Source organism: Ranitomeya imitator, chromosome 6 (genome assembly GCF_032444005.1).
Source record: "Ranitomeya imitator isolate aRanImi1 chromosome 6, aRanImi1.pri, whole genome shotgun sequence".
NCBI classification, from domain to species: domain Eukaryota; kingdom Metazoa; phylum Chordata; class Amphibia; order Anura; family Dendrobatidae; genus Ranitomeya; species Ranitomeya imitator.
This window is the reverse complement of record NC_091287.1, coordinates 529,473,484-529,486,333: the sequence shown is the minus strand read 5'-3', so window position 1 is coordinate 529,486,333 and position 12,850 is coordinate 529,473,484. Positions and strand designations below refer to the sequence as shown.

General features: G+C 42.5%; 1 protein-coding gene across 3 annotated transcripts in view; it reads right to left on the bottom strand.

Annotated features, from left to right (window-relative positions):
- FER1L6 (fer-1 like family member 6) overlaps positions 1 to 12,850 on the bottom strand; it is a 231,815-nt gene that overhangs the window by 15,502 nt on the left and 203,463 nt on the right. For all 3 annotated transcript variants that reach the window (XM_069731864.1, XM_069731865.1, XM_069731866.1), the window contains exons 32-34: positions 9,213 to 9,340; positions 7,427 to 7,597; positions 4,234 to 4,388 (exon numbers count right to left, since the gene is read on the bottom strand). In XM_069731864.1, coding sequence (XP_069587965.1) covers positions 4,234 to 4,388; positions 7,427 to 7,597; positions 9,213 to 9,340 — 454 coding nt within the window. The remainder of the gene's footprint in view (positions 1 to 4,233; positions 4,389 to 7,426; positions 7,598 to 9,212; positions 9,341 to 12,850) is intronic.

Genomic DNA, 12,850 nt, shown 5'->3' with positions numbered 1-12,850 from the left:
TTCTGATCGTGCACTCCGCCTTCTAGCCACAGGTGTTTTAATTACAGCAGGTCCAATACCCCTCCATAGAGAGAGAGAATTTTAGTCTAGGAAGAGGTTTCACATGTACCCATTCAGATGGAGACGTTTATTCTCAGCGAGGTAAGGCAAGCGTAGGACCTGGTATAAGAGAGATGCCGTAAAGTGGCTACCAGGTACACATAAAATTGGCCATTTTTATGCCCTAAACGCTCTCATTTTTCATATTTTTAGTGCAGTAATGCAGTTCAAATTTCGTATTTCAAGTTTGTATGATCTAGCGCTGCAGTGTGCTGCCTTATTTATTTAACTATATACGAGTTGGCGACTCTAGGTTCAGCACCTGTTCACACGTAGTCTATGTTTGGATGTGCAGGTCAGGTTTTTGAAATGTATTCTCTAGCCTTCTGATCGTGCACTCCGCCTTCTAGCCACAGGTGTTTTAATTACAGCAGGTCCAATACCCCTCCATAGAGAGAGAGAATTTTAGTCTAGGAAGAGGTTTCACATGTACCCATTCAGATGGAGACGTTTATTCTCAGCGAGGTAAGGCAAGCGTAGGACCTGGTATAAGAGAGATGCCGTAAAGTGGCTACCAGGTACACATAAAATTGGCCATTTTTATGCGCTAAACGCTCTCATTTTTCATATTTTTAGTGCAGTAATGCAGTTCAAATTTCGTATTTCAAGTTTGTATGATCTAGCGCTGCAGTGTGCTGCCTTATTTATTTAACTATATACGAGTTGGCGACTCTAGGTTCAGCACCTGTTCACACTTAGTCTATGTTTGGATGTGCAGGTCAGGTTTTTGAAATGGATTCAAAACAGTCCGTCTTACGTGGATGTAAAAATGGAAACAGTTTGGTGAATGAAGACTTAAAGGCATTGTCCAGGCTAGGGGATCAAGTCTGCTGTCATTCTGTGAATCCTCACAGCACGCACTGTGCGCATGGTCAGGATTCTCTGGTATCGGGAGCGTTTTTTTGAACATTTTTTTTGTAAATGCACTCAAGATGTGTCTTCTGTTGATATATGGTTGAAATGTACAGCCAAAGAGTAATAGTTGAAAATGAATGAAAATTCCCGGCTTTAGTAGGTTATGATGTTATGTGGTCTTAGGAGTGGCTTCTAAAGTTGGGGTAAATTTCTTAAAATTAGTTTCTGGTTAGATTTGTCCAAATGAGCTGAAAAATTTTGATTAAGACCCAAACAATTCGAATGGAATCGAAAGTGCCCTGCAGTCCTCCCTATTTTTAATAACCAGCAATGGTTAAGCAGACAGCTGCAGACTGATATTAATAGACTGGAAAGGGCAATGGATATTGGCCCAGTCCCAGCCTAATACGCCCAGCCCTCAGCCGCCCCGGAAATGGCTCATCCATTCGATGCGCCAATTCTAATGCTTAGCCTCGGCTTTTCCCAATTGCCCTGGTGCGTCATTAAGGTTTCCGCAGGTCACAGCTGATGGTTCTCACGGTAACCTCTGTGTGAGCCGACCAATTGTAAACTGCGGTAACCTTAATGACGTCAAGGGTCGTCACTGCTGCTGGTTCTTACACTACTTTCAGTGTGCTCGGCGGTCGTGGTGAGCAGAAAAGTTACTCATGTCTCCACTCCTAGCCACCAAGTCAGAGTCAGGATTATCGTGGGACATCCATAGTATGGATTGAGGCAGACCAATGTAGATTATTTGTTTATGGTAATAAATGGGTAAAAGAGGGTAATTGTCGGGGAATGCTTTTTACAAATAAAAGACTTTGTGTGTGTTCATTTCTTTTGACTACGGGGTTAGTAATGGGGGTGTTAGGTGTCATGTTCCCGCCTCTGCACAGGGGGAATCTCTAACCACCTCCGCTGTGGTCTCCCATTCTTCTCCAGCCACACTGGAGCCTACTCAGCGGAGACGTCGGTCCCAGCGCCTGACTCAGGCTGAAACTGGGCGACTGGTTACTACTGTTCTTCCAGGCTCTGCCTTTGTAGTCAGTACTGGTCAGCGACAAGCAGACATCTCTGGGACTAAGTCCTGCTTTTCCCCTTCTGAGCATGCCCAGGGTAAGATCTTTCATTGGAGGTCGGGGGTCACATGCTCAGATACTGCAGCAGCTTCCATTGGTCCTCTAGGAAGGTCCTGAAGTTGCTCAGGTACTGTAGCAGCTCCCATTAGTCCTCTAGGAAGGTCCTGAAGTTGCTGCAGCTATAAAAGGTTCGCATGGCCCCTTGGCCATGCGCTAGTATCAAACCAATGTCTATGAGCTCAGCGCCAGTGTGATCATGTTCAGATGCGATTAGGGTTTGGCTGAAATAAGCCGCTAGAATACCGGCACCTCCGGTGAGGAGTTGTTTGCCTGTTTGTCTGACTGCATAACCACAGTTTTGCTCTGTTTGGTAGCTGTGTACCTCTGTGAGGTTAACAGGTCACAGCATCTTGTTCCTAGCGACTCTGTTGAGTTAAGAGTTTGCTTATACCACCATATAGCGTTGCCAGCAGCAAGTTCCTCTCTTGCACGGTGGACCCCGGGCTGCGAACGCACCTAATAATACATATATATATATACTCGGTGCATTTCGCCAACCCTAACAGGGGGTGCTTGACAAACGCCTCTCCATTACTAACCCCTAGGCTTGATGTCACCGCACTAGGGCAATCGGTAGGAGCCGAAGCCAAGAGCCATAATTGGCGTATCTAATGGATGCGCCATTTCTGGGGCAGTTGAGTGCTGGTCTTATTATTCTTTCCTTCCTTCCTACTAATATCAGCCTGCAGCAATCTGCTTAACCTTTGCTGGTCTCTTCCCTATTTTGTCTTCAAGATGATGTTCCTTCAGGACAATCCCAATTCATATTGCCAATTATAACATTAGAACTGACATTATGGCTGCCACGGGAATAATGTGGCAGGCATATGGTGTGGCAGGCATACGGTGCAGCACGGTGGCTCAGTGGTTAGCCCTGCAGCCTTGCAGCGCTGGAGTCCTGGGTTCAAATCCCATTAAGGACAACATCTGTTATGATCCGGTGACCTTGGAGCTGCATGAGAACTTTCACTGGAGAAAGTGGCCACTATACTGACCGCAACCATGAACTTAACACCGCAAGTAGAAGTAGCCGTGGAGTGTACCTAACACACCTAGACACCTCGTCACAGCCGGAGGACTAAATACCCCTAAAGATGGAAATCGGAATACTATCTTGCCTCAGGGAAAATCCCCAAAGGATAGACAGCCCCCCACAAATATTGGCAGTGAGTCGGAGAGGAAAAATCATACACAGGCAGAAAAAACAGGATTTAGCACAGGAGGCCACTCTAGCTAGATAGGACAGAATAGGACAGAGTTCTGTGCGGTCAGTATTAAAACTCTTCAAAAAATCCACAGCAGAATATACAAATAACTTCCTACATCCAACTAAAGATGTAGGAGCGTAAATCTGCAACTCCAGTGAAACCAACCAGACTGAGAAAACACAGACACAGTCTAATCTGGACAAAAGAAAAACAAACGAACAGTACTGAAAATAAGCACACTGCATGTGTGCCACAGGAAAAGAAACAGACACTTATCTTTGCTGAACTGGCAGATAAGCAGGAGAGGCCAGGCAGAGATCCAACACTTCCAAAGAAACATTGACAACTGGCAAGGGCCAAAGGATTCAGCACTCCTAAATATCCCAGTCAGAATTGTAATTATCCGATACACCTGGCCAGGACTGCGAGTCAGAGACAACAGCATTCCCACCAACAACCACTGGAGGGAACCCAAGAGCAGAATTCACAACAAACATCTCCAAGGAGTTTGTATGCTTTCCCCGTGTTTGCGTGGGTTTCCTCTGGGTACTCCGGTTTCCTCCCACATTCCAAAGACATACTGATAGGGAATCTAGATTGTGAGCCCCATAATGTATGTATATGTACATAATGTGTGCAAACTGTAAAGCGCTGCGGAATATGTTAGCGCTATATAAAAAATAAAGATTATTATTATTATATGGGACATTATGGCTCTCAATAGGGATTTCTGGTGTAAAACAGAAAAATCCTTGGCAAAAATCTCTGATGGGGACATGGGGCGGCTCATCGCTGGTAGAAGTCTTTGTGCAGTCTGCTGAGTTTCACCAGGGAGCTAATTTCCTATTACAGAGCCGCATTCCCTACAGCAAAGGCTGAATGGCTGCAATAAACATCATCTTGTGCCTCTATCCGGGATGTTCTGCACTTACCATCTTCATCAAACATTGTTTGTCCTGAAAAAACTTTGCTTCCAATCTGTATCTGTCCCGGTTGGAAAATCGGGGCAGCAAGTTTGTTGTCTTTACATAGTTTGGTCAGTATTTCTGTGGGCTTGGTGCTGTCCCTCCAGGCGTTGTATCCCTCTCTAGAAATAAGAAAGTATGTTGTTTAGTTATCAAATATGTAAGGCATGGGATGAAAGGCATTGTCTGATTCCTCCTTGGAATTGCCCTTTAATTTAATTAAGGGATATTTTAAAGGTGAGAAATATTTCGCCAATAATGTTTGCTTTTCTAACTTTCAGTCTGCAGAGGCTTCAGTCACTCCTGAAACAGAGGTTTGTAGAAATCTACCAGCGAATAAGGCTACGTTCCCACGATGAGTTTTTTTAGACGGCATAATTTCTAAAAAATGCAAGTAACCTATTTTACTCAATGGGTACAAAAATGGTGCAGAAAATCTGAAACATCAAAAACTCACCAAAAGCTCATTGTGGGAACGTAGCCTAAGAAAGGTAAATTAGTAAAAAAGAAAATTTTGCCAATGTTTTTAGGGTTTTCTTTTTACAACGTTCATTGTTCGGGGAAATAAGACCTGGAAACATGCTTCTCCAGGCCAGTACGATAACGGTAATACCAAGTTATACAGTATATACTCGAGTATAAGCCGAGACCCCCTAATTTTGCCACAAAGAACTGGGAAAACTTAATGACTCGAGTATAAGCCTAGGGTGGGAAATGCAGCAGCTACTGGGAAATTTGAAAAATAAAAATAGGTACCAATAAAAGTAAAATTAATTGAGACATCAGTAGGTTGTGCTTTTGAATATCCATATTGAAACAGGAGCCCTATATAATGCTCCATACAGTTTATGATGGCCCCATAAGATGCTCCATATTAAAATATGCCCCATATAATGCTGTATAAAGGTTGATTATGGCCCCATAAGATGCTCCATAGATTATGCCCCATATAATGCTGCATAAAGGTTGATGGCCCCATAAAATGCTCCATAGATTATGCCCCATATGCTGTTGCTGCGATTAAAATAAAAAAATCACATACTCACCTCTCATCGCTCAAGCCCCCGGCACTTGCGATATTCACCTTCCCCGTTCCACCACTGTGCGCCGCTCTGTCTTCCGGCTCTCTGACTGTTCAGGCAGAGGGCGCACACTAAACACATCGCGCCCTCTGGCCTGAACAGTCACAGCTGGAGGACGCGGAAGACGGAGCGGCGCCCAGCGGTGGAGCTGGGTCAGGTGAATATCGTACAATGCTCACCCTCCCCTGCTCCCGGCGCGGTCCCTGCTTCTCAGTGACAGATGGTCTCCGGGAGCCGGCAGCATCTTCCTATGTTCAGCGGTCACGTACTGCTCATTAAAGTAATGAATATGCATCCATATTCATTACTTTAATGAGTTCAGCGGTCACGTACTGCTCATTAAAGTAATGAATATGCGTCCATATTCATTACTTTAATGAGCGGTACTACGTGACCGCTGAACACAGGAAGAGCTGCGGGTGCCCGGAGACCATAGGAGATGTAGGGACCACGCCAGGAGCAGGTGAGTATGTGACAGTCGCCGCTCCCCCGTCGACGCCCTGGGACAACGACTCGAGTATAATCCGAGAGGGGCACTTTCAGCTTAAAAAAATGGGCTGAAAATCTCGGCTTATACTCGAGTATATACGGTATATATTTTTTGTTTTATTGCTTTATGTTTTTAATGCTTTAAAAAAATTTCCAATTTACAAGAAAAAATTTAATAGTATTGTGTCACCATTTTACTTTGTTATTTTTCCATTAATGGTGCTGGGTTTGTTAGTAAGTTGTAGTTTTTATTGGTAGCATTTTGCGGTAAATATGAGTTTTTTATTTCATTTTTGGGAATAGTAAATGATATTCGTATGTGCTCACGTTGCATTTTTGCTACATTTTATTTTCCCACAAAAAATGCAGCATTTTAATGTCCCAGCAAAATAAATGAGATTTCAGAATTCTCATGCAGAGATTTTTTCCTTGCAGATTTGAAGCAGTTTTATATCTACAGCAGGTCAATTGTTTCAGCGTTTTTCACCCATTCTAACCTACAGTATACATGACTGGGAAAAAAATACATTAAAAAAACGTGTTTTTTGATGTAGCATTTTTTCTGCTAAGACACACATTTTTGATACAAATATTCAGCAAATCTGAACTTGTGCACCATACCCTAAGAGGAGCACATTAGGCTGCCCCCATCCACCATTGATCAGTGGCCACTTATCTCACCAAAATCAGTGAATCTGGTTGACTTTGATCCAATGTATAATGCTACCTGTTGCTTTCCAAATCGGTGTTTTGAGCCATGGCTACTAATATTTTTTCTACTGGAGTTTCACCAGACTCTCTAATATCTGATATCTCAGTTCCACCATCGGTAATAGAAGAAGTCCATGCTTAACCCATTACTTGCCAAATTAAAATTTTTACAAGTACGGATTTTTCAGAAAAGGGCGTCCCAATATTCAATTAAAAATGACAATGACATGATTTCCTATTTTGAAAACATTCATTTTACAAACACAACACAAAAAATTGTACCTAATTATAAAAATTATAAAATCTTAGTTCCTAGAAGCTAAAGATTAGGCGTCCCAAAAAAAGGACATTGGTAGATAATGGGTTAAATTAAAAATATTGCTCAATTTTTTTAGTCTATCGAACTGAGTACATTGAATTACGTTAAGAATTAGTCAATTATATTGCTTCGGAAACTGCCTCTCGAATTAGAAGGCACCTCTCTGACGAGGACTTTCTCACAGATAGAGGAACACTGGTCTAAACATTACCATGGGGATAAGTTGTTTTCAAGAAAAAAAAGAACAATTTTTCTAATTTTTTTTACATCCTTTAGATTGAAATGTGTGAAAATTTTTAAGTTTTAAAATTCATGCAACTGCCCCACTTTCTCTAATGAGTGCGTCATTACTACATAGGATTCAATCACGATAGCAGCAAGAATTGTAAACACCGTAAAACCCGTAAATCAGTTTTGTTTAGAGCCAGGGGGACACAATAGACGGCACTGATCTATTTCATGTCGTTTCCTTTTCTTAGATTTTTCTATGCTTTGCTTTAATATACAATCTCCCAGACACATTTATCCTTATTAGCAGTTGTGCTCGCACAGGTCTTACATCTCGTATTGACTTTGCAAGCCGCACGTTGCCCGGTATCTGCTGTAGAAGCGATTTTCCAAGTCAATTTTCGTCTCACCAATGAGGTCATCTGTCCCAATCAGGTCATAGTCGTATATCACGATGGTTAATAGAGATTCCTTCGGGAAGGTAGCATTGATTTCAAATGATCTGGTAAACACAATGAATGGGGTAAAGGGTTGTGTATTTCTTCTCGATACATAGAAGAACATAGAAAGAGATGTAAGGGGGAGATTTATGAAAGAGTTAAAAAGCTGAGTTCTTATTGAACGCTGTTAAATTTAGACCATGATCACATTGGAATACTATATATTTCTTTGCAGGATCTTTTCTGCAGAATAGTTAAAAAAAATTATACCAATGTATACTCTCACCACCCCCCACATTCCAACGCCAAATGTGTGCATTCGGTGCATGCACTGGGAACATTCTTTTTAATCCCATTTTAAAGGTGATGACTTAGAGTGGCAACTCCAATCCATATGTTATTTTAGGGCACATGGTGGTCATAGAGCATGGTCACCTGCACTGCACCATCTTCTACAAGACAGACTGGAGAGCCTCCAGTTACAAGGCACTCCCACTATGGCAGACGTAAAAACTCCATTTATTCCATAGTTGGACATGGAGGATACATTTCTGGCTGTTATTGGCTAACCCTGGTGATAACAACTGGTCAGTCGGGGTTAGAGAAGCCATAATTTTGATAACAAGCTGATTGTCTAGGGTTGCTTGCACTGGAACATCTGTACCTAGAAACAAAATATTGACCACCTATGAGACTGCCCGAAATATCTGTGCACCTTGCTTTTCTGATTTATCACTAAAGATATCATAGGTGCTGAGTAAGAAGAGGGCGCTGCTCATACTGCTGTCCACCCTGTTTATCTGATCTAATACTGGAGATACCATGGGGGCTGAGGTAAGACGTGGCTGCTCATACTGCTGTCCACCCTGTTTATCTGATCTAATACTGGAGATACCAGGGGGGCTGAGGTAAGACGTGGCTACTCATACTGCTGTCCACCCTGTTTATCTGATCTATTACTGGAGATACCAGGGGGGCTGAGGTAAGACGTGGCTGCTCATACTGCTGTCCACCCTGTTTATCTGATCTATTACTGGAGATACCAGGGGGGCTGAGGTAAGACGTGGCTGCTCATACTGCTGTCCACCCCGTTTATCTGATCTAATACTGGAGATACCATGGGGGCTGAGGTAAGACGTGGCTGCTCATACTGCTGTCCACCCCGTTTATCTGATCTAATACTGGAGATACCAGGTGGGCTAAGGTAAGACGTGGCTACTCATACTGCTGTCCACCCTGTTTATCTGATCTATTACTGGAGATACCAGGGGGGCTGAGGTAAGACGTGGCTGCTCATACTGCTGTCCACCCTGTTTATCTGATCTATTACTGGAGATACCAGGGGGGCTGAGGTAAGACGTGGCTGCTCATACTGCTGTCCACCCTGTTTATCTGATCTATTACTGGAGATACCAGGGGGGCTGAGGTAATACGTGGCTGCTCATGCTACTGTTTACCCTGTGTTTCTGAATGTTGAGCTTTGACCTGACAGTACATAGTACAGTGGAGCAGAGCTTCCTACAGCATATCCTCACCAGCACCTGTCCTTTTACCATTTGAAGACTGATTTCTGTTGTGTTTTCTTTTTTTTTCTACTCCTGGAGAACCTCTATAAAAAAAAGGCTTAAATAAAATGAAAAGTTGATATGTTAGAAATGTTAGTAATGTTCTTCTCACCGTCCAAATACTGGATTCAATTGCTTGGGAATATAATTGTCTCGATCTTTGATTTCAGTCTTTCCCAGTCGCAAGACAATGTAAGGATCAGATTTTCCATCTGGATCAGCCGGGCTGAGGTTAATTCCCTGGAAAAGATGGTTTCACTAAGGTTATTAAGTATTATCTGTTGTAAAAGTTGCTATGGTCACTAATGGCCATCACGGTCGTAAATTGTTATGCTAAACATCTGCTCATGTAAAAATGGAGGAAAGGTTCATGATGCCGTAAGAAGTACCGATAGCACCATAAAGCTCAAAGTAAATGACAAGTCTGTGCCAGTCTTTACAGTAACTTCTACTGCCCCCTTTCCATTGTAATGTACTGTTGTACAGTGTACAGATACCCAACACATATGGTGAATAATTATAAAGACCGAACAGTATCGCATTCAAATGGTTTGGTGCCAATAATACTTGTAATTAGCTGCCAAAAAGCAATGCAGAACCACTGTTAAAAAACACAGTAAAAATTCAATAAAAATGGATGGTCCCTAACAACCAGTGTGACAAAATGCCTAAGTAACTTCCACCATGTCAAAAAATGGAGTCCTGATCCTTTTGTACTCATTCCAGTAATTAACTTCCGAGTTCGGCAGCTTCACTTCCGGTTCCGGAGGATTCACTTCTGGTCCTTTGTTTGACACAGGACGTAGTTCCCTGTTTAGGAACATGGTGCAGGCTGCGTCATAGATGCAGGCTGCGTCATAGATGCAGAAGGGGGCTGGTTTAGCTATTGTAATAATTAATTAGCTGACCCCTTTATGCACAGCTCTGGTCACATGCCGAACTTATAACAGGGACTCCAGGTCTAATTTAATTATATGTTATTTGAAGAACTTATTTAAACTCGGTTATGTATTTTGGTAGGGTTTGATAACTCGCTTAAAATGAGGAATTGTGTCACAAGTCTCAGGTTTTATATTTGGAAGCTGATTCGGTGGAAAGTCTGATGTCCTCTCGGAGATAGTCCACCATCTTATTCTGGGCCCTGGGCTAAGTAAGAATCTTGGAGTACATACAGTGGGGCAAAAAAGTATTTAGTCAGTCAGCAATAGTGCAAGTTCCACCACTTAAAAAGATGATAGGCGTCTGTAATTTACATCATAGGTAGACCTCAACTATGGGAGACAAACTGAGAAAAAAAAATCCAGAAAATCACATTGTCTGTTTTTTTAACATTTTATTTGCATATTATGGTGGAAAATAAGTATTTGGTCAAAAACAAAATTTCATCTCAATACTTTGTAATATATCCTTTGTTGGCAATGACAGGTCAAACGTTTTCTGTAAGTCTTCACAAGGTTGCCACACACTGTTGTTGGTATGTTGGCCCATTCCTCCATGCAGATCTCCTCTAGAGCAGTGATGTTTTTGGCTTTTTGCTTGGCAACACGGACTTTCAACTCCCTCCAAAGGTTTTCTATAGGGTTGAGATCTGGAGACTGGCTAGGCCACTCCAGGACCTTGAAATGCTTCTTACGAAGCCACTCCTTCGTTGCCCTGGCGGTGTGCTTTGGATCATTGTCATGTTGAAAGACCCAGCCACGTTTCATCTTCAATGCCCTTGCTGATGGAAGGAGGTTTGCACTCAAAATCTCACGAAACATGGCCCCATTCATTCTTTCATGTACCCGGATCAGTTGTCCTGGCCCCTTTGCAGAGAAACAGCCCCAAAGCATGATGTTTCCACCACCATGCTTTACAGTAGGTATGGTGTTTGATGGATGCAACTCAGTATTCTTTTTCCTCCAAACACGACAAGTTGTGTTTCTACCAAACAGTTCCAGTTTGGTTTCATCAGACCATAGGACATTCTCCCAAAACTCCTCTGGATCATCCAAATGCTCTCTAGCAAACTTCAGACGGGCCCGGACATGTAGTGGCTTAAGCAGTGGGACACGTCTGGCACTGCAGGATCTGAGTCCATGGTGGCGTAGTGTGTTACTTATGGTAGGCCTTGTTACATTGGTCCCAGCTCTCTGCAGTTCATTCACTAGGTCCCCCCGCGTGGTTCTGGGATTTTTGCTCACCGTTCTTGTGATCATTCTGACCCCACGGGGTGGGATTTTGCGTGGAGCCCCAGATCGAGGGAGATTATCAGTGGTCTTGTATGTCTTCCATTTTCTAATTATTGCTCCCACTGTTGATTTCTTCACTCCAAGCTGGTTGGCTATTGCAGATTCAGTCTTCCCAGCCTGGTGCAGGGCTACAATTTTGTTTCTGGTGTCGTTTGACAGCTCTTTGGTCTTCACCATAGTGGAGTTTGGAGTCAGACTGTTTGAGGGTGTGCACAGGTGTCTTTTTATACTGATAACAAGTTTAAACAGGTGCCATTACTACAGGTAATGAGTGGAGGAAAGAGGAGACTCTTAAAGAAGAAGTTACAGGTCTGTGAGAGCCAGAAATCTTGATTGTTTGTTTCTGACCAAATACTTATTTTCCACCATAATATGCAAATAAAATGATAAAAAAACAGATAATGTGATTTTCTAGATTTTTTTTTTCTCAGTTTGTCTCCCATAGTTGAGGTCTACCTATGATGTAAATTACAGACGCCTCTCATCTTTTAAGTGGTGGAACTTGCACTATTGCTGACTGACTAAATACTTTTTTGCCCCACTGTATAGCTCTGGTTCTGCTTTATAAATCATTCATTTTGTATGTGCTATTGAATCTGACGATACTATGCGATGTTGTCTTTGAGAAGCCGAGGTTCACTGTAGGTTGAACTCATCTTCTAATCCACGAGTTATGGAAACCTGCACATCCTCACCATCACCGCAAATTTACCAAGCAATGTAGAGACCAGCTACAGGTTTAGGTCGCTGATCTTTCGGTAGGTACTCGTGGAGAGATATGGTGAGGGGGTACGACTGAGCAGCAATGGGACAACTTTTGGCAATTAGTATGAGGTTTCCTTTTTTTGTTTATGAATGTACTTAGCTGAAAAGCAAATATGCATATTTGCCAGCAGTCAGAATAACTTTAAGGCTCTTGGAGAAAAATAAGGGAGAGCACCCACACTCCAGAAAGAATTGACAGATCTCGTGGTGACCGCTGAAAGCTCCTTCAAAAAAGTCTCTTGTGCTTGATACTGGAAAGCTCATATATCAGATGGAATCCCTGGGTCCAAATGCAGCTTCAAGGGGTGAGAAAAGGACATTAACCTGTGTGGAATGGGGTTGGTATCAGGAAACGTGTGTGGTCATCGGTGATTTGTGAGTCATGATGATCAAAGTCCCAGGGATTGATCACTAAAAATTGCTAAGTATGACCATATAGAACCTCTATGTCCATAGGATTAAAGTCCTTATGGATCCAGTTATTATGGTGTTGGACAGTATTTAGTAGCGGTCCTTATTATCTGCATCTTGGGCATAGATGGTATTTGTGAGATTGTGTTCTGCTCTGATTTACAAGCGCATGATGGATACTAGCGATGGTGTCTTCATAGTGGTGGTGGTAAGAGTAATGGCACATGTGCATGTTTACACCTCCAAAACCGAGAACCTACCCCTATCACAATATTCTCCATTAGTTATTCAAACACGGATAATGCCAAAAACAATAATACAAAATTCATTAAAAACATCCCAG